A 26,211-nucleotide genomic window follows, 5' to 3' on the forward strand; every position below is an offset into this window, starting at 1 on the left:
CTTTTTGGCAAATTTGTTATGATGCGTGCTAGTTAATTGATCACCGAGAAACACCGAGGTCTTTAAGTAAACTAATTTGTATGATGTCAACTGCTGAACATACTGTATGAAATCATCTAAGAATGCCGATGTAAAAACATTCACAATCCACAAACGGCACACTTCATGGGGTGAATTTTTCCCTCCCTTTATACTTATTATATTATATTACGTACCGTTTGGCGAATTAAAGGTAAAGGGGCTAGTACATGTACGACAGTAACGTTAAAAACATGTCACATTTCACATGGACTTTTTAACAATCACAAAGTAGAAAATAAATTTGGAAAATAAAAAGGTTGTCAAAATTTCGCTGTTATTCAAAAGACGCAGAGCCGCATCCACTGAACGAACTGTAATGATGCTTACGACCAGATAGCAAAGTATACAATGCTTAAGATTATAACAATTTTCAAAATCCTTGTGTTGAAAATATTTATTGTTTAATAGAAACTAAACTGATCCTAGCGACTGTATCCTGTTTACTCTGAAACTCTGCATTAAATACGCTTGTATTTAACTTTAAAATTGAGGCTGTGCGTTGGTAGGTCAAGAAGAAGATGCAAACATTAATCACTACACTGATCAAAATTGGTAAGCAATATTTAATTATGATTTTGAGTAATGTTTCAATAGGGGAATTTCATCTTCAGATACAAGGAGAGTATAGTTCAAGTTGTTCCCTTATGCATATGCTGACAATGCACTTTTAATCCCTGAAAATTAAGATAGCATGCACACAAAATGGAAACTCTAAACAAACGCATGTAAATTCTCATTTTCGGAAAGCGACATACATCGACAATTAATATTCATTCATAACACTCCATTAATTAATAGATATACATACTCTAGCTAATTTCACTATATACTCAGAAGAATGTGGCTGTTGACAATATTATAAGTACAATGTGGCTAACTGCAGTATCTAATAAGTAAAATGCTGCTATTTGCTTCATTTACTATGTAAAATGTTGAGTTTGTGATCATTGGCTATTCGAAGTATTTAATAATAAATAAGAGAGAACATATCACGAATTATGTACTTATTGGCGTATTGATATCAATATCGATTCTTTTATTTAAGTTGTACGTAGTCTTCATATCACCACTGCATTTTATTTTAAGTAAATAATATGCACTTTTAAATTGTCCGTGACTTAAAATAGTATTTCTTTCATCCACTGTCTTCTACTGCCTTGAATTGGAAATCGGCCACTTCCCTTAAACATAATTACAGGGGGTATAAACATATATTCTGATAATTTTGGATTTTCATTATCCCAATATTTCATAGAGTTTAGAGGGGATATAGACATTATTATGTTTTTTTTTTGTGTCTGCTAAGCGAGCTATATATATTGTTACTTTCTGTTCTGTTCTGTATACCTTACTTTGTACTGTACGTGGTAAGTACGCATACAAATCAGACATTAATACTACACTAATTTTAGATAAAAAGATAATTACTTACACATTTGATGTCACGTGTGTTGCTTTAGATTCGCATTTTGAACGAAATATATGTTGATTTACCAATATTTATTTGATTGTTAAGGAGGTTAATTCGACGAATAGTTGTGGAATTATGCCCGGGCTATTCCGTGTGAGTAAAATGATCCATATTGACTTCAATGTAAATACTTTTTAAAATTGTCCCCTCTTTATATATAGAGCCACATTCTGGTTTTTCCAAGTGACATCTTTTCGCCGTTCTCTACAACGCTTGTTCAAATAATCTTGGAGTTTAACTACGATTAAATTACATATGTAATGAAAACCACTATTTTCTTTAGAGAAGAACCTTACCGCGTGGTTTCAACCAAAACGATCAAATGTGCAATATTTGATGTTAAATATCTTATAATGGTCCTAAACAAAGCTTGTTCCAAATTGATATTCTCGCTGTTTTGATATACCTTTAGTAAATCTTCTTTAAAAATGTTATGTTCAAACACAATGTCATACGTTACTAAGGCGGCAGATTTAAATAAAGATTGTTTGAAGTTTCTTAGATAGTTACACAATGAATGTAATTGTAAAGATGCATTTTTATGTTAACTGAAATATGTATATCAAGCTTAATGTTAATTGCAACAATGTAAACGTTTGATAAAACAATTGTTTTTAAATCAACAACTTTTAATCACAATTACAGTTGTAGCGACAACCTTCGCTGAAAACCGGATATAAGCTCTCGATGAAAGTGTTCAGTGAAAGATGAAATGATTCTTTTTTTCAACGTGTGTCTTGAACGCTTTTCTGTGTTTTTGTTCGTAAAACAACAGGGAAGTTTTCTGAGAGTCATTGCCTATAATATTACTTGTGTGCTAGGTTTAGTTATTAATAAGACATCTGGAACAAGACTATTGCCAAGCAATATAACTCCCCTTCCGATGAAACTCAACCATTTTCAGCAATATTTAAAGTCTATCTGTTGCCATAGCTACCAGAATTCTTGACGTAGGAACAAAATGAAATGACGTGCATAATATCCATATTTTCATCTATCCATGCTTTAAGTTTCATGAAAAAATATGAAGACCTTTTAAAGTTATCGCAGGATCCACTATTTTTAGCAATACTAGTATGTCTAGTGTATTTGTTAATATTTCTAGTATATTTGTTGCCGTAGCAACCAGAATTCTTGACGTAGGAAAAAATAAATAAAAATGAAATGGCGTCCATAATCTCCATATTGCCATCTATCCATGTTTCAAGTTTCAAGAAAAAGTAATAAGAACTTTCAAAGTTATCCTAGGATCCAGAAAAGTGTTACAGACAGACAGAGCGCAAACCATAAGTCCTCTCAGGTTTCACCGGTAGGGGACAATAACGGTAGTGAACGTATATTCATAATTAATTATCTTTTTCTATATGTCGATCATCGAAAATATTGCACAGTAGTTTGAAGTAAATTTTAAGTAAGGCATTTATTTATGAATCTAATATGCAAAAATCACATTAACAGGAGAATCATAAATGGTCAACAAACATGTATAAATCTAGCTACAGCTCATTGTAGAATCACCAATAGTCGCTGTTTGAATTGCAATAAATAAAGCAACGTTTCATTTAAAAAGAAAAAGTTTGATTATCAATTGTTTATATTGCTACAACTTCTTATGAATATTATAATTGTAGCAATTTCATTCGCCTTGAACCGGATCTGACCTCTCAATGAGAGTTATCAGAGGAAGATTAAACGATCGTGGCTATATGTTCGTGTGCCTTGCTGGGCTACGTACAGTTGTTTAGAAAACGATACGATTGGAGTCCTTATGTATGTGCAAGCTTACTTAATTTTATTATTATTTTCTTTTTACATCTTTTTTATAATCTAATATATTGCAAAGACCGTCATCAGTGGGTATAAACCACATATAAAAATTGCGCATCAACGAGGATTTAATTTATTACATGGAATGTAACGCAGATATTTCTGCTAGTAAACGTTATATGAAAACATACGATTTAATTTTGTGCTTAATATAGATATAACAACACAAAATGATTACATGCTCAAACGACCACGTTAACATTAATAAACAAATCATATTTTTTACTAAGATAAGATGAGTGTGTGAAATAAAAAATGCAAACACTGTATTCTTATATTGAAGGTATTGATAGCAATCACTAACACATAGCTTTCACTAAGCTGCAGACTAAGTGATAAGAAATATTACATCGAATGTGTGCTTAATTAATTGGAGACAGATATCTAACATCATTAAATATTCACCTTAATGTTGACTTATACATTTGTTTGTGCTTTAGTCCATACTTTTCAATATTTTGTCGAATTAGTGTGTATTTAAAGTCAAAATCCATTTAATTGGTACTGGAAAGAAATTCCTTATTCCGAATTATAATAAAAAAGGTAGCCATTGCCTTTCTTTCTTTTTCAGTAAGAACATGTATTTTCTGTTTTCGCAATTGAGCTAAATCAACAATAATACTGTCAGGCTTCCATTACTCTTGTGAAAGAAATAAATTAGGCCCATTTAAAGTTTTTCTATACTTTATTTTGATTAATTCTGCTGTTAACTATTGATTACTAATTTTCCGTTTAATTTTGCTAGATAAACGAATGTTTAAGAGGAATACCCCTGTACTGAATGGGCGAAACACCATCATTTACTTCATACCATAATGCGAATGGTTTAAATGCATTTATTGTTAATATCGGTCACAATTTCTTTTGAACATGTATGTATGTGTGTTAATGATTCATTATGAATTGAAATAACATATAATTGTTAGAACGTATTGCCATGAGGACAATTGTTCCGGTGATTGTTATAAAATAGTCCGATATTGACCCAAAGAATTATAACATCTTTAAATTGAACGGCCCCATATAAGTCGTGCCTATAATTTAAAACAATTTTTGAATGAAAACAATCTCAATTTATGATCAAGTCGATTCGGGGGTATGCACATTTTTAATTTAAATAAAGGAACACGATATGTCGTTGTGACGAAACATCGTTATGTTGAAATATTATGGAAAAAGCCAGTGGTAAAATGTAGAGTCCGTCCGGTTGCATGAATGCTAACTATTTTGAAGCCTTGCCCCGTGTTCACAAAACGATTTTGCAATCAAAAATCGATTTTAACTGACATCGATTTTCATTCTTGCCTATCAACTACAATGGAAATGCATTATCAATAACAAGCAAAATCGATTGCAAAAAATGTTTTGTGAACAAGGGGCCATATATACATTGTTCAACAAAGGGACCGCAAACATATGGGAACGTCGATTAAATGCTGCGCAATTCTTGAGCGACTTGTTGCGCTTTTTACATATAATATCATATTATTAATCGTGTAGATTAGAGTCCGTTTTAAAAATAAAATTAAGATATAGCGGGATTATATATTCAAGATATTTACAAAATCACTGGTTATGGACGGATTATTCTATAAGAATCAAGAGCCTTAAAACAATTGCCACATGTTGTCATTATTGTGCAGTGAATCAAACGACGTACATTAAACAACTGGCGGATGATGATGCTCACTCCAGTAAAGCGATATATATATAAAACGGTCAAGTAGTAGAGGTAGTAGATGGTAGCTGTGGAAGTAATACAATAGAATTAGTAGTTACTGTTGTAGTAGTTCGCTATGCTCAAAGCATAGACATTGAAAAATGTATATATTAAATGATTAAAAAAATAAATAATGTTGCATATCAGTGTGGTAAGAACTTGCAATTTAGTTAGTCAGCTCATTGTATTATTTACCTGTAAAAACTGTTTTTCACAGATTATTATACAGTTATTATGTAACACTTATATATTAGATAATTTTGTATTTTTCCAAAAGAGATAGAGCAAATACCAAACAGATGGAGCTAAGGATATGAGGTGGCGCCAATACACGATATAAGAATAATCTCATGACTTACATTTGATAGATAGTGTTCTTTTTCATATTTCGTTTTTTTTTGTCAACGTTGATACTTATACCTAAATCTGAAAGAACAAACCGGGTATAACCATTCTATTGCAAATGGTGTAAATATTTTAATATATAAGTAAACAACGCAATTAAGAAGTTAATAACCTGAACAAACATATTGTACGATATTAATCCAAAATATGTAATTTTCAATTAATCCAATATCGAAATTCTCGATATTCTCAAAATATTATTTCTACAACAAATGTGTAAATGCAAAAACAAAATGGATGAAGTAATTTGAAGATGTTACTTCTACTTGAAACGATGATGTTTTACCCTATTACAAAATCTTAATTCACTTAATGGCAAAGGCAACGAATCTAAAATAAGCTTACATATGTCGTGTGTTCCTACTAATACCTGCAAAAAATAGGATATCTTCGGCTTTAGTCGTTACCTTTTTGTTTACTATACTCAAGCTTCTTTCCAGTTTTATAGTATAAAAATCTTCGAATTCTATTTGCATCACATGCTTCTCCATAATTATGTAGGCTTTACTGTTTCGATTATATTTCAAAATGATCGATTTAAGATAACATATTGAACACTCAACTTGGAATACGACACAAGAAGTGTATGATCGGCAACGAAATAACCTTTTGGAAAAACACTTATTTATCCATTAGATAAACAAAAGCCAACGTTTTTTTGCATGGAACAACTTACAAATGTTCAAAGCACAATGGTTTGATGTTGTAAGCCATCGGATGGAAATTTGCTTGTCACACAGGCAAAATACATCGAGTTTGTGTTAAAATCTTCGCAATGCCATTACTTCAAAAGGTCTTCACGTTTTCAAATGGGTTGTTATTGTATGTTTCTGTACATGTATAGATCAATAAATCTTTGTTTAATCGCACTACATTGCCCGATTTTAAAAATAATGCGAAATGTGTTGAAACAAACATATAAAACTAACTCACTAAGCAGAATTTTCTGTAACATTTAATAACATCCGGTCCTTAGCGCCACCACACAAAATATTATCACCATAGAAACACATTATGGAGCGATTTTAATACACTTTTACTCCTTTATTACATTATGTCCCGATCGCAGAATTAATGGTTAACGTGGCTTATACATGTATGACATTCAAGTATGAAACAAATTTGACAGTTCACATGAACGTATTAGCCGATAATAATGCAGAACGTTTGGTTAAACATGTAAATGGTTGTCTTCTTTTAACCGTGATTCTAAATACGTGGAGCTACATCAAATGATCTAATGTATGAAGATAAAAAAAGTGATGTAAGCGTGTGATAAATCATGCACTATTACTATTATCAAAGTTGTTTTACTAGATTCGATTATGATTTGGGATATTGTTTTAAGATTGGATTTTCCTCTACATGTGCAATTTTATTATTTTTCAAGTAGTTTCCTTATTCACATGTTTACAAAGCACTCGTCATGAGTATTATTGCAAGTAAAGATGTCATGAGATCAAAGTGGAAACTCCTAGCCCACGCAAGCAAATTTCTATTTCTTGGAAAGTGGCAGTCATCGAAAATGAGTAATCATTCCTGCAGTCCGTTAGATATACACACAGCAGCTAGTTTATTTATGTACAAAGAAGAGTGTGGCTATGAATTTTTTTCAAGATAATTGCGATTAATTGCTGCATTTCCTATTTTTAATGTAGCTATCTGCCGGCGGCGACAGTTGGCTATTCGAAGTGTCTAATGATTATAAAATGATAATTTATCACTAAATAAGCACTTATAAGACGACTAGTGTCTAAAATAACATCCTGGTCATGCCTCGGAATTAAATTGGTTTATTCCATATTGACTTACATAGTAAAATAAGTATGAAAATCTTCAATCACATTGCCTTAAGTGGCACTGTGGAAATTGACACCGTTTTTACCGATCTTTATACATTTTGTTCGAAACATGCACTTGAAGTTTATATATAGTGCACTCGCAAAATGACTTGACAATTTCTTGCCACCATATAAGAACGTAACCTTGTGATTTCCATATGTGCAGCATTCTATGTTAATTGTTGTTAAATGGTCCTAAGTATGTTTGTTCAAAATTGGCTACACATTTGCTAAATATATGTTCTTATCATACACCATTTCATTCGTTACTAAGACGGTTGATTTCGGACTCTCTTGGTCATCTTGCTTTAAAAAGATAACATGCATGTCATGCAATAGATTCACAATGAATGTAAATGAACAGATGCATTATTATGTTATTTGAAATAAATTCACCAGGCTTTACAAAAATTTAGCAATGTTAACGTTTGATTAAAAAATGTTTAAAAAGCAGCAACTCCTTTTAACAGCATTGTTGCAGCGACACTATTCGTTGTATACCGGATCTTAACTCTTGATGAAAGTGTGCAGGAAAAGATGAAATGATATTTATTTTAAACATGTCTCTGAATCGCGTGGCAGTGATTGTGTTGGTAAAACCACAACGAAGTGTCCTGAATGTCATTGTTCATTTTACTACATTTGTTCACGATACGTTCAGTTGTTAAAAGACGTCTAGAATAATGGAAGTGTAAGTATATTAATATTTTAATTATTTTCCTTATCGGTAGCATCACTTTTTAGTGAATGTGTGAATGAATCACGTATTTAAAAAGTTCATAACAGGAAAATCATACATGTTAAACAAGTATGTATATATTAAGCCACAGCTCATCGTAAATACCACTTTAGTAGCAATAATCTAGGGACTTATATCTACAGATGCATACAAGAGGTGATATAGTGATGATAGTTGTCAGCGTTAGATTAAACGATCTGGCCTTCATATTCCTGTGCATTGCTGGACGACTTCCAGATTTTAAAAGACGATCGGAAAACTTAAGTAAGTGAAACCATATTTACTTTAAAACGTATTTTCTTATTTATCAGGACAATCGCATATATGGCCTAGACCGTCATCAGTGAGAATAAAGTACATATATAAAGTGCTTATCAACAAAAACCTCATTAACTGCATGCAATTGAATTACTAGCAGCTTTTTCTGATAGCTAAAATTCAATAAATACATACGGTTTAATTTTGTTTATATCATTACTACATCATAACAAAAAAGCACATGCTCAAACGAATGTATTTGTTTAAACTAATAAAAGGTTAAACTTATATCAGGTTATTTTTGTTTTCTTATCAACACATTTTCATATATGTAATGTATTGCATGCGACTGCTTTGACAAGATGCAGAAAGGAGATAAGAAACATTATATTGTTAATTAAATAAAATGGAGACGGGTATCATATATTGTGAACTGTTAAAATTAATGTTGAATTATGCATAACAAATGTGATTTTTTTTTACATATTTGTTCAATATATGTTGAATTTATATAAAGTTAGAAGAAAATATTCATTTAATATGTACCAGATGATCATATCTTATTAAAAAAGTATAAAGTAAGTAGTCATTTTCTTTTATACCTAATGATAAAATATGACATTTCTGCAGTGAAATAACAGCAGTAAAAATAAACAAATTGTTATTTTCACCGGTGAAAATAACACATTTTTGGAACTACTTTTTCTATTTTTACATTATCATATCAAGATTTTTTTAATGATCACGAGTGAATTAAAATCGGTATTCCATTGAATCCAACACACGTTCTTTTCATTTGAGGCGTTTTTCACCGTTTATTTACATTGTAAAAGAGTTTAACTGGAGAATTTCGCTAGAATAGTGAAGTCATTTCGTCGAAAAAATGACGCCATTTTGTGTATTTAAATGTATTGAGGCACGCCACGGGAGAAATGGTAACTAATTATTTTCTTGAAAAGGGGGAATAAAAGAAACAGAACAATGTTTATGTCAGTGTGCGCCACTCATGAAAATATATGTTCTATGATCACTCGTGACATAACAAACGATCTTACACTGACATAAACAAATATCCTCTATATCTTCCATTCTCTGCATCTAAACCATATACGTTCCTTTTTCGCAATTGTGCTTAAACCACATTGGTATTGTAAGGCCTCCGATACTCCTGTAAAATAAGGGTTCGCGTTCATTCAGACTATATTCATACCGTAACAGATTTTCTTTCTGCTATTATATTTAAAGTATCAGGCTTTTTCCGCCCTATGCCACGGGTCCGAAATTCGGCCCCATTCCCAATGCAAATCTGGTTGTTTTTTTCCCAATTGAATTTTTTTTTCCAAATTCCAAAAAAAATATAAAAAATTTTTTTTTTTTTTTTTTTTTAACCTTAAAATATATAAGTTTACCTGATCCGGTGTAGAAAATAGAAAGTATTGCATAATTAAATTATCTGCTGCCTTGAATTTGTTTTAAAAACTGTAAAATATGTTAATGATTATATAAGACTTTCCTTATTTTCCTCAAAATCCGGGATTTTTTTCAACTAAAAAAAGGCCAAGCCTTTTCCCCAAATTCAGATTAAAAAACCTGCACTTATCACACATGTTCATAATATTTTGTCAAATTTTAATAATAAGTTATCAAAATAGTCGTTATATACCAGTTAACGGCTTCTTTGAAATATAAGAAACACTATTTACATGCGATAATTTTTCCCAATTGAGCCAATTTTGCGATTATTTTTTTCCCCAAAATTGGGGTTTTCACGACGCGAAATTCCCAAAATTCCAGTGTGGTGTTTTCCCAAAATGGAGCGGAAAAAGCCTGAGTATTAATTTTGCTGGATTAACGCATGTTCAATAGAACACACACAAGTCTGAAATGGACGTCAAACCAAGGAATATCCCAAAATCGAGTTTAAGACATCACGCGCATGCAGCACATGTGTGTTTATTTCCAAAAAATAGTAAACTGTTGTGTTTATGATATTTTTACAAACATGTATCGTTAATATTGGTAATAATTGTTTTTTTAAAGTGTAAGCAGTTTGTGTTTAGTATGCATCATGAAGTCAGGTAACATATTTTTGTAATAACGTAATGCCATGAGGACAACTGCCCCTTTGACTGTTAAGAAATACTCTGATTTTAATTTGAATAATTATTGGACGTTTTTTAATTGAGCGGCATCGGCATATTAAGTCTCGTCTATAATTTAAAACATTTTCTGAAAGAAAAATCTCAACTCATTATAAAGTTTATTTGGGGTATGACAATTTTAGATAAACATACTTTACATACAGGAATACATGTATCGTTGCCACGTTACTAACAGCGGTATTTTCAATTTTTATGGAACAATAGTCAGTGGTCGAAATGTAGAGTCTGTCAAGTTGAAAATAATCATAAATACTTGTTTAAGCCTTATTTAATTGTTACACTTAGGGACAGGAAACATTTAAAAACGTTGAATTAAGAGGACGAATGAGTACCTACTGCTCATGTATTGTGCTACGCTAAGTGTTTTTTACATATAACATTACGTCATTACTAAGTTAATGGATACATCTGCGAATTAAAGAAAAGGCGGGCTATTAGAAATGAAAATCAGAATGTTGAGACCTTGTTAGAAAGACAAAACGTTGTAATTATTGTTCGGTTATTCAAACGACGCATATTTGATAATTGACGGATGATGATACTTACTACCGTACAAATATTTATACAAGGCATTGGTATGAATAACACCACTTTCACAATTCACCTAGAATTTGATAAGTTTTGGTATTTAGGTAGAACCATCTGTTGTGGATAGAAAAATAAAACAAAAATCATGCACCGTTGTTGTTCATTTTTTATTCGCAATTGAACAACAAGCATATTTTAGAACAAGAACAATTCACCAATAAGGTAATAACATAAAAACTAGAGTAAATTAATGAGAAAAGAGTTGAAAACAACATCTATTTATCACAAAATATGTAATACTGATTTAATTATACTGTAAATTAAAAAAAAAAACATGAATCGATTGATTTATGTTTCTAATCAATTTTTAAACATAAACAAAAACAACAGAATTTCACATATGAAAATAAATAAAATTTATCAAAGTCATTTTTATTTTTAAATGCTTTCCTGCACCTAGATTTTTTCCACATTTGGCTTAATGTTAAATGAGTTATAACTTAATACAAATATAAAAAGAAAACAATAGCTCACCGATGTCGTTTGTTCACAAATGCAGTTTTACGGAAGGTATTAAAATGCAATTTAAAACACAGTGAAAACCATGTACATGGTGCCGGTCAAAAAACATACTAGTACATGTATTGCTGTATGCCAATGAAAATGTAGATTTAAATGTAAATGAAAACAGAAATTATGTGTAGCAAGATGAGTAAAAGAAGAAGAATACAGTAAATAACTGAAAACAAGATGTATACAATATATTAAAGGGGACGTCCAACAGATTTAGGCATGTTTTGAAGCTTGTCATTAAATACTTAAAATGCTTTATATTGATAAATTTAAACATTTGAACTAAAAATCTCCAGTTCAAAAACAATAATACAATTTTAAAAAAGGAAAAAAACGTAACGCTCAACAAGGCTCGATCCACTGACCCCTGGATTCCTGGAGAAAAAAGCCTACCGCCTATACCACTCGACCATTCTCGCTCATATTGAGAGCGGATGTATTTTTTACCTATATAAGCAATCCTCGTAGTTTCCCAAAATATCGTTTCACGTCGATACGACGCTTTATCTGTTGGAACGCCCCTTTAAAGGGGCATATCAAAGGTATTTCATTTTCATGGACAAAAACTGTTCATTTTGTGTACCTTGCATTTTAAGCATGTTTTGTTGTTATTTCGTGTTTACATTGTTTACATTCTTTTTTATCCGAAATGTATTGCACTTATTTCGCAACCGGTGTTTCAGTAAAAAAATATTTGCGTGAAACTAAACTGCCGCGTACGTCCTTAAGAGTTGCTAGGAACATAATATCTTTGTTTATTCTTGAAGTGTACCAGGCATTTGTTGACGAATATAAGGACGAAGTCATATCATGTCCAACATCACAAGTCGAATGGCGCATTATTGCGGAAGAGTTTAAGACAACGTGGAATGTGCCACTCGCCTGTGGAGCAATTGATGGCAAAGATGTGGCTATCATATGCCCACATAACACTGGATCATTGTTTCACAATTACAAAGGCTTCTTTTCGGTGGTTCTTCTGGCTTTGGTGGACGCCGATTATAAGATTGTGTGGACAGATATTGGTGGATACGGGTCTATGTCTGACGCTCGGATATACAACGAGTCCGAAATGAAGGAGTGTTTGAAAAATGCAACAATCGGAATCCCAGATCAAGACCAAATACCCAATGATGATCAGGACATGCCATATTTTATCTTGGGTGATGGCGCTTTTGGACTACGAACCCACCTGATGAAACCAAATTCCCACCGAGGACTTTCGAAGCAGGTGTTGATAACATACTATAGAATTTCAAGAGGGAGACGTGTAGTAGAGAACGCTTTTGGTATACTGGCACAGAGATGGCAGATAGTGTTGACCACAATGATGCAAGGACCTGACACAGTGAAAACTGTACTCGAGGCTTGCATATGCCTTAATAATCTAATGAGAACTTGACGCGGAGGATGATCAACATAATGTAGTACGAGGTCTCTGGAGAGCCAATGCAAACATGCATGAATTTGAAGCAATCAACGGACCTAACAGGGATACTGTAGCACGGAAAAGGCAACGGGAATATCTGAAGTTGTACTTAAACTGTTCAGCAGGATCGATGCCATGGCAAGAACATATGGTAACAAAACAATAGAGTTGGATAAGCATTTTTGACCTGCTAAATGTGTCCTTGGTTTTAATAATGATTGCATTTGACATTATGTGATGTGTATACTTTACTTTGTATTGATAATTCAATTATGGTTTGTTAAATTGGTTATGTAATATAATTTGCATTTATATGTACGACTTAATTTATTAAATCCTAACTCTGTTTAATCATAAGTCATACCGCAGTGAATGTATAATAAAACTGGATCGTTCCATGAGAAAAGCTGTTATAGTGATACCTACGTAAAATGCCGCCTCGGATCAGCCTGTGCAATTTGCAAATGCTAACCCGGAACACCACTTTCCTTTTACATTGAATTTTCGTTGAGTTCTCGGTTTTGCTTTCGTAGCTGCTTTGCAACCCCCCTTCCTTCTCGGCATATTTTCTGATGTAAAATACTTTACTTTTACTAAGAAGAAAGTCGCAGATTGAATGATCAGATCGAGCCGAATCGCAGTATGTATATGCAGACGCGGTGAGAACCTGATGGCGCGTGGTAAGAACGCAGTGCTATCTTGGCGGTCGTAGTAGCAACTTAGTACGGGCGTAGTTACAGTATAGCAAGAACGTGTTGGACGTGGTACCCGACTGAATACACGCGCAATAAGAACATAGTGGGAACGTTTTGGACGCAGTAAGAACTTAGTGGGAACGTGGTATGAGCGTAGCAATAACTTGAGAAATGCATTTTTACAATTTGTACCCCGTTCTCGCTACGTCCTACGACATTTTCAGGACGCAGCGCGTTCTTCTTGAACAATGCCTAGTGTGATGGGGCCTTTACTCGTAAAATAATTTATTTATTTCAATACTTTGCCATTAAAAGTCAATGGTACACTGATATGAACACAAATCATTTTAAACAAGTAGAGACACTTATATGGAAATTTGGTAATGATATAACAATGCATTATGTGTAAAAAGTATTTTATATAAACTATTATTGCATGTATATGGGTTGCAGTTTTACGCGTTTTCAAATTACATCTCATTTAGAGTGTGTTTTTTTTTCAATACATAATAATGTGGTATAAGTACTTCATTTGAATGAATATTTCTGATTAATTATGTATTTTATACAGTATGATCTCTTGAGCGATTTTACAACACAAGTTAAGCGGTAAATCAAACAACATTAATTAAAGATTATATATTAATAAACTATATTGCTTAATTACAAATCTGCGATACACAATAACATACTATAAATAACTAAATTCCAATTAAAACAAAACAAAACAATTCGTACTGCCTTACTTGTAAATTTAAATGTATTAGACACGCTTCATACACATTCAACAGGTTCAACATCCATAAAATGAGTCACAACTTATTATTAAAACCACTGTTATCTTCTCTGCATACAGAACGTTTGTAAATTTTAAGATCATTATTGAAAGAAATGTCATTGCATAACATAATACGTTTATGTGGGCTTCGTTCTGTTTTTTAAAACGACAAATATAGCGCTTGCAACATAAGTACATGGATATTGTTATTTTTTATCATCGTGAACCTTTATTGAAATAAATAGCGCTTATTAATGTGAAATACTTTCGACGTTTTTATTTTTTGTTTATAAAAGGCACACACAAGTTCTCGGTTGAAATCAAGTTATGCTAGGATACTTCATTTTTCGAGGTCCGGTCTAAGAGGTTTATGTCTTCTTTGCCCGAGAAAGGCCACGTTGTAACGATTTGCTTATTTGCATTATCATGTGACTACTCGCTCACCTATTCAAATAACAACAATGGCTGACGATATAGGTTTCCGAACTTCTCGGATATTATACAATAAACAAATTATATCGATTGACGGCCGTTGAAATTGAAAGCAGAATGTTGATCAATTCACATACGTCAAAACAGTTAGAATGGAACCAGATAAAGTTGCAAAATATCATTTTAATATATTGTCTTGATGTTTGTATACCGATAATTTTTTTCCTTATTACTGTTTATCTGAATTAACATATTTTTGTATTGCATGTTCGTCCTTTTAACAGGTTTGTTTCGCAATGATTTTTAACAGTTTAATTGTTTTTGTATCAGTTTTTTTAAATGTCTACATCAGCCGTAAAACGCAGACGTCCAATTTCGACACTATTAAAGGAAATTTGAAATGCAGATGAGACACGAGACCGACACGTTTGGTTATAATTACTTTTGTTTCCTTTTGACTGATCATTATAGCATAATATTGAACACATTTAATGACATTAAGCATTTAATAACGCCCATTGGCATTGGATATTTGATAATAAAAATATTTAGAAGCATTTAGTATATCCTCCTAAACCTTTGCATCAATTCTAAATCATTGATATTAAAAGCCGATAATTGGACGGGCATAACGATACAGTTATCACGTGTGTACGACGATACACACATTTAATAATGACCCAGTGGTGAAAATTTTCAAACAAATTCCCATTTACATTTTGGATCTTTTCACCGTCGTTTTATGTTTCTTTTTCAAATATTAATTTATGTGATACTTCATCATTTTAATTTGCTGAAATCACATTACATGTGTGTACTTAATGTGTATTAATTATTTTCAGAATATATTTGGAGCTATGGACCTAACATTGATGTATCTGATTTTGCTATTCATCGTTGATAACGCGAATGGTAGGTGTATGTTTAACTATACCAATCTATGAATTTCATCATATCCTGCAAAAACGGCTGTCATTTTAAAATATAGAAATTGCAGTCGAGTTATAATGCAAAGAGCGCATTTCAATTAATTGGAATATGGAATGTCCTTAATACCATTTCAGCAGAGACACACACTTGTATCGAGAATAACAATTGTAAAAGAAACAATTGCGTTTGGGTGACCGATCTCACATGGGATTGTTCGTATGGCTGCAATGATGGATATTGGGGACATAATTGCCGAAATAACTGAAGTGATGAAAACTGTCAGTCCTGTGATCACAAAAAAGGAGTATGTTCAACTTGCAAAAACGGATATTACCAATCTGGCGGACAATGCATCTCCTGGTGTATAGAAGGATATTACGGCTTGAAAACATGTGACAACCGATGTCCTTATAACTGTCGTACTTGCAGATCGGCTCAACATTGTTTGACATGCGAAAGTGGATATTACGGTTCCACATGCGAAAGCCACTGTCCCGATAATTGTGAGACCTGCGACAAATCCGGACTATGTTTAACATGTAAATTGAACTATTTCGACTCACACAAGAAATGTCAGTGTCTGATGAGTTTGTGCAAGTCCTTTCCATGCCATGATTGTTCAAACAGCACTTACTATCTAAATACAAATTCGAGTACATGTTGCCCATGTAGCAGTCGATGCAAGCATTCTATTTGCTCATCAGCTGAACTGTGCACACATGGGTGCGAAAAAGGATATTTTGGGTCTGAGTGTGGGAATGTTTGTTCTATAAGACATAAACTGTGTGCGATATGTAATGAACACACGTTAAATACGTTTGTATGCGCAACCTGTATTGACAGGTATTATCCGAATACAAACGGAACATGTATACCGTGTTCCGCTAACTGTTTTGAAGGTAATTGTAACAACTCGACTGGGCACTGTGCAAATGGATGTAAAGATGGATTCTGGAATTTCAAGTGCAAAAACACATGTCTAGAAAATTGCTCAGTGTGTGATCAGGACAGTGGCAAATTCTTGATTTGCTATACTTCAAGTTTGCATGGGATCAAATGCGAAAACACGTGCAATAGCAAATGTACCAATAAATCCTGTCATATGAATCGAAATTGTAAAAGCGGATGCATTTCAAACTATTTTGGTCCATCTTGTGACAAGCCATGTCCTATTAACTGTGCACAAAATGGAAGTGAATCTCGATGTTCCCATGAAACAGGACTCTGCATGTATGGCTGCAATGCAGGGTTTGCAGGAGGCAATTGTATGACAGGTTAGATAACACTATACAAATTAGTAATTCTTCTTGAGTTATTGGAGGTGTTGTTACAATTGAAATAATTTTTACAGCCATATATTGAACTGTATTCCACATTGTATTAAGTACGATAGCCTTAGTGTTACGTTGTTACTGCAAACAGATCTCAAGCAAGGCAGCTCGTTCGACTCAGTTTCCGCAACTGCGATTGGAGGAGGATTTGCTGTTTTTATAGTTGTGATCGTGATTGTTATCGGACTTGTTATTTCCATACGTAGAAAGTAAGTACACAAACTGCAATGTCGTGATAATCTATACATAGGTTATTACAAAATTGATTTGCATACACGTTTTCACCTGTATTTGCAAATTGTAAACATAATAAGTCTTACAATTATTTAGATGTGTTCTCATTTGTGTGCTTCTTTACAAACTTTTATATAAAAACATAAATAAATGGATGCATTATTAAATATGAATATACATACATTATAATTTCATCTTTTTTTAAATAGAAATCGTCAACCAAAGACTGAAATTGTTCGTGGAACATCATGCGATGCCGACAACTCTGTGGCACCGGTGCACGCGTCTGTTGTGCGTTATCGTAAGCAGTTTATGACACTACTGTATTCCTTCATCTCACTCAAATATATTGTATATTTCATCCCGCATTGGACGGCCAATATATCAATATTTATACATGCTAAGAAATCTAGTTCGATTTGCAATATTGCATTAGTTGAACACGCTTTAACTGAATTGAGTGGTGACATTGAATCTATTTATGTAATGCATGTTAATGCTATTATTAGATTATATTAAATTATTGAAAATACAAAATAAAAATATCCATTAGCATAAATTGGCATATTTCTGAAGAAAACTTTTCCATACCGAGATAATACAGGTGTAGTGTCTGAAAACGTATCCTCTGTGAAAGAGAATACCTCTTCCGGAAACTTGACCAACCCTGTCTACACGAACAACCTTAGCGACGAACACCTTGCGATGGCGAATGTTACCTCTGAAGACAGCCTGGAAGTCGGCAAGTAGTCTTTCGTACAAGGAGAAACAGGATTGAGGATCTTTCCACTTGTTGATTACTCTGGAGTTGTAATTGTCCTTATTATGACTACATGCAGTTTATTATCTTGTGCACAATCTGTATGTATTTTTATCTTCAATCATTGATGCAATATATGTTTAAGCACGATTTCTTGTTAACAAGAGATTCCTTCGAAATGAAACTGTTCAGTCATTTATCTACCTAGATATGCTAATATGTGTAGTTTATCAGCATACATGTATTTTGTTTAACAAGGCTGAATAATGGTAACTTATGAGAATTCATGTTTATGATCAGATGAACTAGACAGTATCGCACGACAGAATGCAATCAGATTTGAAGAGAATGGAGGTGTTTACTACAATAACGCTAATGAAGTAAAGAAATTCAAAATACCAGTCGCAGAACTACAGAATACGTGATGTCGAAGGATAGACATTTCTTCAAAACCGAATTCGAGGTAAATTTAACCAAATCATTGTTTCCATCCGCTATTCTTTTATTTAAAGATAGTGATCAGTTACCTCTGACATACTGGTTGTCAAAAACAGCAAAACAATCAACGTAACCGACGTCACTGTGTTCAAACTATCAATGCAAATAATTGAAGGGTAACAACCTGTCGCCATGCCGAACCAGAATAATAATTAGAACGTACCAATGTATATATGTGTCTACTGTTTTCCTTATAGCTTTGTCGTCATAATGAATACCTTACACGCACTTGCACGTTTTGTTCATTGAAAAACTTTTTTTTACAGAAATTCCCTTATGGACTGCTGAAAGACTTCCAAGTGTCTCAGATGAAGGCAAACATCACCAAAAACAGATACAAGGGCATTTACCCATATACGCAGATAAATATTAAAACAAAATTGCATCTATGGTTATCATCACCACTATTTTATTTGCAAGTGATATATTGACAGAAACGTACTATTAAGTAATTATATTTAATTGTGTCTAAAACAGCTGTAATTCTTGAATTAGTGGATCTTAAGTATTGAGTTATTAAAAACTGATTAATCGAATTATTATTTTCTTTTATTTATTTTTTCGATTTGAATAAAAATTATCTGATGTTAATATTTATTTACACTTGCTAGTTTTCTTAGTAATTCTTGCATAAGTGTGGGAGTATTATCCATTTAACCAGTTATATCACCAAATGCTTTTTATTGACGGTTCAAAATCGGTGTGCACAACTAGAGTAATGATTAATTTAAATAGACCAATGTATGAATTGTATTGTACTGTAAAGACAATCGGCCATCTTCCATAAAGAAAAGAATTACGGACATAATTTCTCGCCTGAAAATGTGGATGGATTTTTGCTGTTTGTAGATATTCATTTTATGTACAAAATGTATAGCCTATGTGAATAATGATTTACATCAGTTATACGTTTTCTTTGTCTTGCAGATGATGCTCACAGAGTAAAAGTTCTTGGTGAGGACACGGACTATATCAACGCCAGCTTCATCGACGTGAGATCAGATTTGTTACTTAACTAAGTATTGCTTTGAATTGAATTTTCATTAATTACAGAAATATGTCATATTATGCAACATTACTATGATAGTAATTATTTATGCTTAAAAACTATAAATGGTAACGGACGCAAGAATGTTTCAATAAGCCTTAGTCAATAAGCTTATTAAGATTAAAGATAAGCTTAATAAGCCTCATTTTGTTTCTTTTTCGTATTGCTATTGTTGTTTCTAGGGTTACAAAAAACGACACGAATACATCGCTGCATTAGGTATGTATTACTAAACACCTTTAAATATATAATTATGTTTGTTTAGTTGCAATATCATTATTGATGCCCATGTAATCTTGTTGTTAAACATTTTCCAAAAAATGAGTTTTTTTAGGACTAATTCTTATGAATTATGATTGTACAAATAAATTTCAATATACATGTAAAAACAAGACTTAAAATGCCCCACTAACACATTGGGTAGCTTATTGACTAATGAACTATTTTAGGTCCGATGTCTAAGCAGCTTGGTGACTTCAGAGCTTTCTGGAAAATGGTTTGGCAACAAAAGGTGGAGAAAGTCGTCATGGTTACAAATCTAGTAGAAGAAGGGGTGAGTACGTTTGTTACTTAAACAATTTTTGTCTAGATTACATGTTATCTATACTCCTATCGATGTTTTCTTATTTTGAAATAATCATGGGTTCATTAACTTATTTCGATCCGTCAAATTATGCTTATTATTATTGTATTTGTGAAATAAGCATATTGGCGTATGGAAGCAATAGTTCTCCTATACAAAATATATGTATGTATAAATACGGTGTATCATATACGTCTGTGAATTATTGTTCTCCTGTATTTAAAAAAAGACTTCTACAATCATTTGTTGTTTTGCAGACGGTCAAATGCGAGCAATATTGGCCTGATGCAAGTGTTAGTCAAGTATATGGTGACATCCGGGTTGTTTGTCAAAGCGAAAATCACTATGCTGAGTTTACGAGACGGACATTTACGGTCATGAAGGTACAAAATATACGCCGTTTGTGGATACACATTTATGTTTATTATCTACCGACATATCGATGGTGCGGCTCTAAATCTGGACTATTGCATTATTATATGATAAAGCGGTTATCAAGTGTGTGTTTTGTGACTACTGTCGGGCGAAGTGTTAGGTTAGAGTATTAGCCGTTCCTATGCTGTGCTTTGATAATCGTTTTGTGTTTGGTGCGTGTGTCTTTTAGTGTTCTGTAGTTTAAAAGGGATTACAAAATACGAAGTAAACAATCACGCTCACATCTATAAGGTCTAAATTCTTCTATTTTGCTAATCGACAAATTGCTGCTTAAATATGTTACTTTTGTATTGCAACGTGATTCTTTGAATAGCTGTCATTCATGTGTACTTTTCTGTACAGGCCAATGAAGAGAGAATCCTGCACCACCTACATTTCACAGTGTGGCCGGACAAAGACGTTCCAGAAGACGTCACGTCGATCATTGAGTTCAGAGAGAAAATCTTACAAGCTCCAGTAGTCCTAGGAGGACCTACCATTGTGCACTGCAGGTAAATACAAAATCTACACTCGTGAGACATGTGGGATAGAGAAATATTAAGATGAATGATTAAAGGCAATTGGAATGTAAAGCTTTGATACGGATTTTTCGGACAAAGTTAAAAAAATTCTAGTCATTAATTTTTGTAAATAGTAGAACCTGAATCGAAAAATCTGTTTCAAGAGCTTTCATATAATATCGAAAAGTATATTTTTGCGTACAATGCAGGCGTCGGTCGGACCGGTACTTACATTGCTATAGACACTGTGACAAAGGAGGGAGAGTCAGAAGGGGCAGTAGATATAGCAGGATGTGTGCTCAACATGCGACAGAACAGGCCCAACATGGTCCAGACTGCGGTAAAATGCTAACATCTTTTGAATATTATTGGCAGTAAATGTTCGCTCCTACGGCAAAGTCGCTTCGCTGAGTTCTTTAAACACCGATATTATAATTTGGGTAGGAACACAGCTGTCGTTTGTCTTTTCTCATCAAATACAAAACATCCGATTGTACTTTAGTGTATATCATGTTTGTTTTATGTTGGTACCTCTGTGTTACTTCGATATTGTAAAATGACATCAATGAAAGATTTATCTAAGTTTGATTGCTAATTAAACAAGAGCATTATCCAAAAATTGAAAAGGCATGAATGCATGGAATTAGACGCTTGCGTTAAACTACACAATTTTTAGAATGTTATCTCTTTCAAACATGTCATAGGAAATTTGCTAATAGCTTTTATACTTGTATGTTTAGGGTCAATACGAGTATATTCACCACGCCGTGGTCCACTCTCTAACGTTCGACTGCAAACATGTGGCCGGTGAAAAGTTCCAGTCATATATGAACAACATTTCCAAGGAACAAATCAGAAACATATTTCACGTACGAAATGAATGCATAAGATAATATATATAATATCATACCTAGTATATGCATAAACAAATATGGTGTAACACAAATGCTATTTGCGCGTCCATGTGTTAAGTAAAGTAAAATCATGTGATATAAGAAAATGGTCAATCCATTTAATATGTTTTGCAAAATTAAAAATAAAACATTTTGTCTTGTAGAAATTGCAAGAGACAAAAAAGCATATGCGGTTAGAGGAAACGGAGGCAGTGAAAAGAAACACAAACTACACTGACAAAAACAGAAAAGGGTCCGATATTCCAGGTTATACTCTTCTTTTTTTTATCGTTTTGATACATACATATACTTTAAACTGTTTGTTCATGCGGTACGGTTAAAATCAAACATACTCTTGTTTTAAAGCGTTAAAACACTTAAATAGGTGATGTTCATCGACCAAGACTTTACCTGAACCAGAAACCAGGTGCATCAGACTATATCAATGCAGTATATGTGAACGTATGTAGAAAAATGAATGTTACACTATTTGTTGCATATATTTACAATGACCTGAAATTTTCGTGAAAACGTTTGTTTAAATGCAACTCTTTTTAATTGAATACATATTGATGCTATGATATGTTTTTGTGTATCATAGATTTTTCAGGACAAGCATAAATACATCCTTGCCCAGTCACCTCTTTCAAACACAGTCGCCAACTTTTTGGCGTTAGTTGTCCAAACGGATTGTGCCTGCATTGTCAATTTTGAATCAACATCGGCAACTAGAAATGTGAGTAAAGTTTCTAGAAGTCGGATACTTATTTACAACTCAAAAATATTGACTGGTGATGTTTTCGCCACTAAGCATCATGCACGGGCTGTATGAATACTTACAAGTTGCTGCATTCACTCATGCACCTTTTTTTGTAAATAAAATCATCCTTAACGCTTTATTGTTATTTAAAAAAAAAGTTGTATGTACAAGTCTGTATTATTACAATCTTACGACTTTTGCATTACCTAACTCCAACAGGATTTCGGTGTGTATGTTCCACCGGACAATAAAGTGTTAAAAAAGGGGATCTTCAACGTACGATGTTCAAAGCCAGACGTTAATGCGTACCGTATCAAACGAACATTAACAATTGATTACCATGGAAAGGTTTCTGTATTGTTTATATTTTTCAATTTGTATAAATTATATGTCCGCTTGTGCATATATTCAATACAGTTTTTAATCTGATGTAATGTTAAATATTTTCTTCCATAGAATTCAAGGCATGAACAAATAGTGTATACTTTGTTGTATATTTTTGACTGCTTTGAGCAAATGTATATTTGTATTAAAAGTCGTTAAGTAGATTATATAAACCGATCTAAATACTAATACAAAAAAACGACGCAATAATTAACAATGAACTGGTATTGCATTTGTGTGCTACTAGGAGCTGTGTCTAACGAACCTGGAATTCACTGATTGGAACAAGGATTTTAACCTTCCAAATTCGCCGTCTGACTTCCGTCAATTGATTGCAGAAGTAGATATTGTTACAGCCAATACGAATGCTGATAGACCTGTACTCATACATTGCCTGTACGTTTGTGTGATTTGTTCTTATTTCTTGGCATGAATATTTGTTTGCTTGTTATATCTCATGATATATATTACACGTATGTATATTGTATTCGTGAACAATTACTCGTAGTTTTTATGTAGAAGGAGTTGGTTCCAAAGTAAAATAAACTGTTATAATGTAGCTCTACAGCTAGGTGTGTTTGAAAAGATATATACATGCGTGTGTGATAATCAAGACCTGAATCAGCCGGTAGCGAGCGGAATAGCATAGGCTATACATCAAAACAAACAATGCCGTTGTGTCACCTTTCTATTCATAAATCAAATAACTGAAATGGTGTACTGTTTTCCATCTTCGTTTTCAAATCCATGCATGATCGTCGTTTCCGCAGGGACGGTGCCAGTAAATGCGCTCTCTTCAGTGTCGTTGGCTCCCTGCTACAAACGCTGGAGGTGGAACATGAAGTTAGCATTGTTAACGCTGTCAGGAAAGTGAGGTCAAGACGGAAAGGTGCCATTCCTAACTCAGTACGTAGATTGGTTTTTCGCGTTTAATTATTAGGTCATTCGACTTGTAAGAAAAATAGCGTGAGTGTTAAGATAAACTTCAAAGACATTGTATTGGTAGTCCCACATTTATTTTGCGTAAGTCTAATTCAATTTTAAAGATATTGATCCGGCATTCAGTTCGTATGCGGCGATGAATTATAACAATCAAATCAGCAAGGACATTGATCGATTAGATCTTGATTGACCATATAATTACTTGAAAAACAGTGTGATCTTAAAAAGTAATAATCAAATTGAGTCTTTTGTCGGTGGACATTTACTAATTTGCATCTTAATATCATTTGCTTACCCATTTATACGTCGAAACCTTGATCGTGATTCCAACAAGAAGCATGTATTTCGATGCTCTATGAAGTCTCATTGAAGATTTCAAGCTTTATTTTAACATATTCGGGATGAAGCAGCAAAGCGTAGAGCAACGAATGTGTATCGCTTGTCTCTGTCTTTTTGTTTTCCAATAATGAAGAACATTTTTCAAAAACGATGTTATACAATGGAATACCAGGAAAGCGTCGAATTCAAATGTGTAACAAATGAGTTAAGCTCAGCAAGAAAACATGAAGCATTCGCAGTTAAGATTTCTAAGACTTTTTAATAAACTTATCAGTATGCAACAATAAACAATTATTCTCTATATACTAACATTCCGCTTGCTTGTATCAGGTGACACTGATGTGTATGTTGTATTCCACAGGAGCAGTTTCAGTTTTGCCATGACTGTGTCCTGGACTACATCAAGAGTTCCAACACCCACTCCAAATTCGTTGCCGATCTCTAAAATTAATATCATAAATTCAGCTACCGGATCTAAAAGTTAACATTAAGATATCGTTTAGAGCATCAATACACTAGATCCTCGTACATTGTAATTAAATTGGAATAATATGCCCCTTTATTGCTTTGTTTAATCTGAAATACGATGCTAAGAGGTTAATATTTATTAACAAAATTGAGCTTTTTGATTGATATGGACAGAAACGTCACTTTACATAATTAGTTTAACCATTAATATCGTGTTGAAATTTTCTTCTTGTGCTATGTAGGACAATCCTTATTTGCCTTAAGTAAAAAATGTTAAGGACATTTAAAATACATTATATGTTCTTACAATGATTTCTGGAGATTAATTATGAGCATACTTAAAGATTGGTTACGCATGCGAACTCCATGATATGCAAGAATATTCGCCTGTTGTATGATGTTGGACTTAAAGGTCATTACATAGTTTACCTTGGGTCGATTATGCGTAGCCTAGTAAAACAACGATTTTGTAGTACATGCACACACGAATTCTAACAATTAGAAAGATTAATGAAATATGAGCGGGAATGTTCAGATGTTCAATACTATGTTATGTATTTTATTTGCACCTGTCCACATCCTACAACACGTTGGAGTGTGTTTTTTTTGACGCAGTAGAACGAACACTTGTCATAACTTGTAATGTTCAGTCTTCAGAGTCGGTAAGAGTCGAGCTATTCTTCGTCATACAGGTGACATATATTTACAATCTTTATTTCACTAAGTTTATTAATTATATATATATATATATATATATATATATATATATATATATATATATATATATATCGCTAGCTTTGTAATGTAATAACTTCATAGATGGACCATATTTATTTGAACTATACTAACCTAAAAAAAACTCTTTAATACTCGCTTTATATTTTGGTGTTCATATTTTCGTTTTCTGTTTGCATGAGCATGTGTGATTGAGATCGTTTTAGACGCTCGTTTGTTTTCTGAATAATTCTTGGGTAAATTTAAATTTCAGCAAGGCTTAAATCTGTAAGAACCCTTTTGCTTTTCATTGATCGACCCGAGGTGGTGATCACAGATTTGCTAATTTAATGTTTATAGTGAGTGTCTTATGTATAAAAGAAGTTGAACACACATTTATCTCATGATATAGTTTTTTTAGTTGTCTTTTTCTATATTTTATGATGTGAAAAA

General features: G+C 33.0%; 2 protein-coding genes across 2 annotated transcripts in view; both read left to right on the top strand.

Annotated features, from left to right (window-relative positions):
* The window catches only part of LOC127857398 (putative nuclease HARBI1), a 21,825-nt gene extending 8,818 nt beyond the window's left edge, over positions 1-13,007 (top strand). The window contains exon 2 of the mRNA XM_052393794.1: positions 12,373-13,007. Within this exon, the coding sequence (XP_052249754.1) occupies positions 12,373-13,007 (635 nt within the window). The remainder of the gene's footprint in view (positions 1-12,372) is intronic.
* A 4,049-nt stretch (positions 13,008-17,056) lies between these two features.
* Positions 17,057-21,610, top strand: LOC127857399 (receptor-type tyrosine-protein phosphatase epsilon-like). The gene is made up of 7 exons (XM_052393795.1): positions 17,057-17,134; positions 18,011-18,176; positions 19,620-19,684; positions 19,923-19,959; positions 20,190-20,293; positions 21,101-21,245; positions 21,468-21,610. Exons 1-7 carry the CDS (start codon positions 17,057-17,059, stop codon positions 21,608-21,610), a joined length of 738 nt encoding a protein of 245 aa, XP_052249755.1.
* Positions 21,611-26,211: the final 4,601 nt, after the last annotated feature.

The sequence above is a fragment of the Dreissena polymorpha genome, chromosome 14 (genome assembly GCF_020536995.1).
Source record: "Dreissena polymorpha isolate Duluth1 chromosome 14, UMN_Dpol_1.0, whole genome shotgun sequence".
NCBI lineage: Eukaryota > Metazoa > Mollusca > Bivalvia > Myida > Dreissenidae > Dreissena > Dreissena polymorpha.

Excerpts from the sequence above, each read along its gene's own strand:
- LOC127857399 (XM_052393795.1), top strand. The coding sequence starts at position 17,057 with ATGGAAGTGAATCTCGATGTTCCCATGAAACAGGACTCTGCATGTATG. Across the intron at positions 17,135-18,010 it reads AGGGTTTGCAGGAGGCAATT|AAAACTTTTCCATACCGAGA; the intron begins GTATGACAGGTT and ends ATATTTCTGAAG. Across the intron at positions 19,960-20,189 it reads CGAATACATCGCTGCATTAG|GTCCGATGTCTAAGCAGCTT; the intron begins GTATGTATTACT and ends GAACTATTTTAG.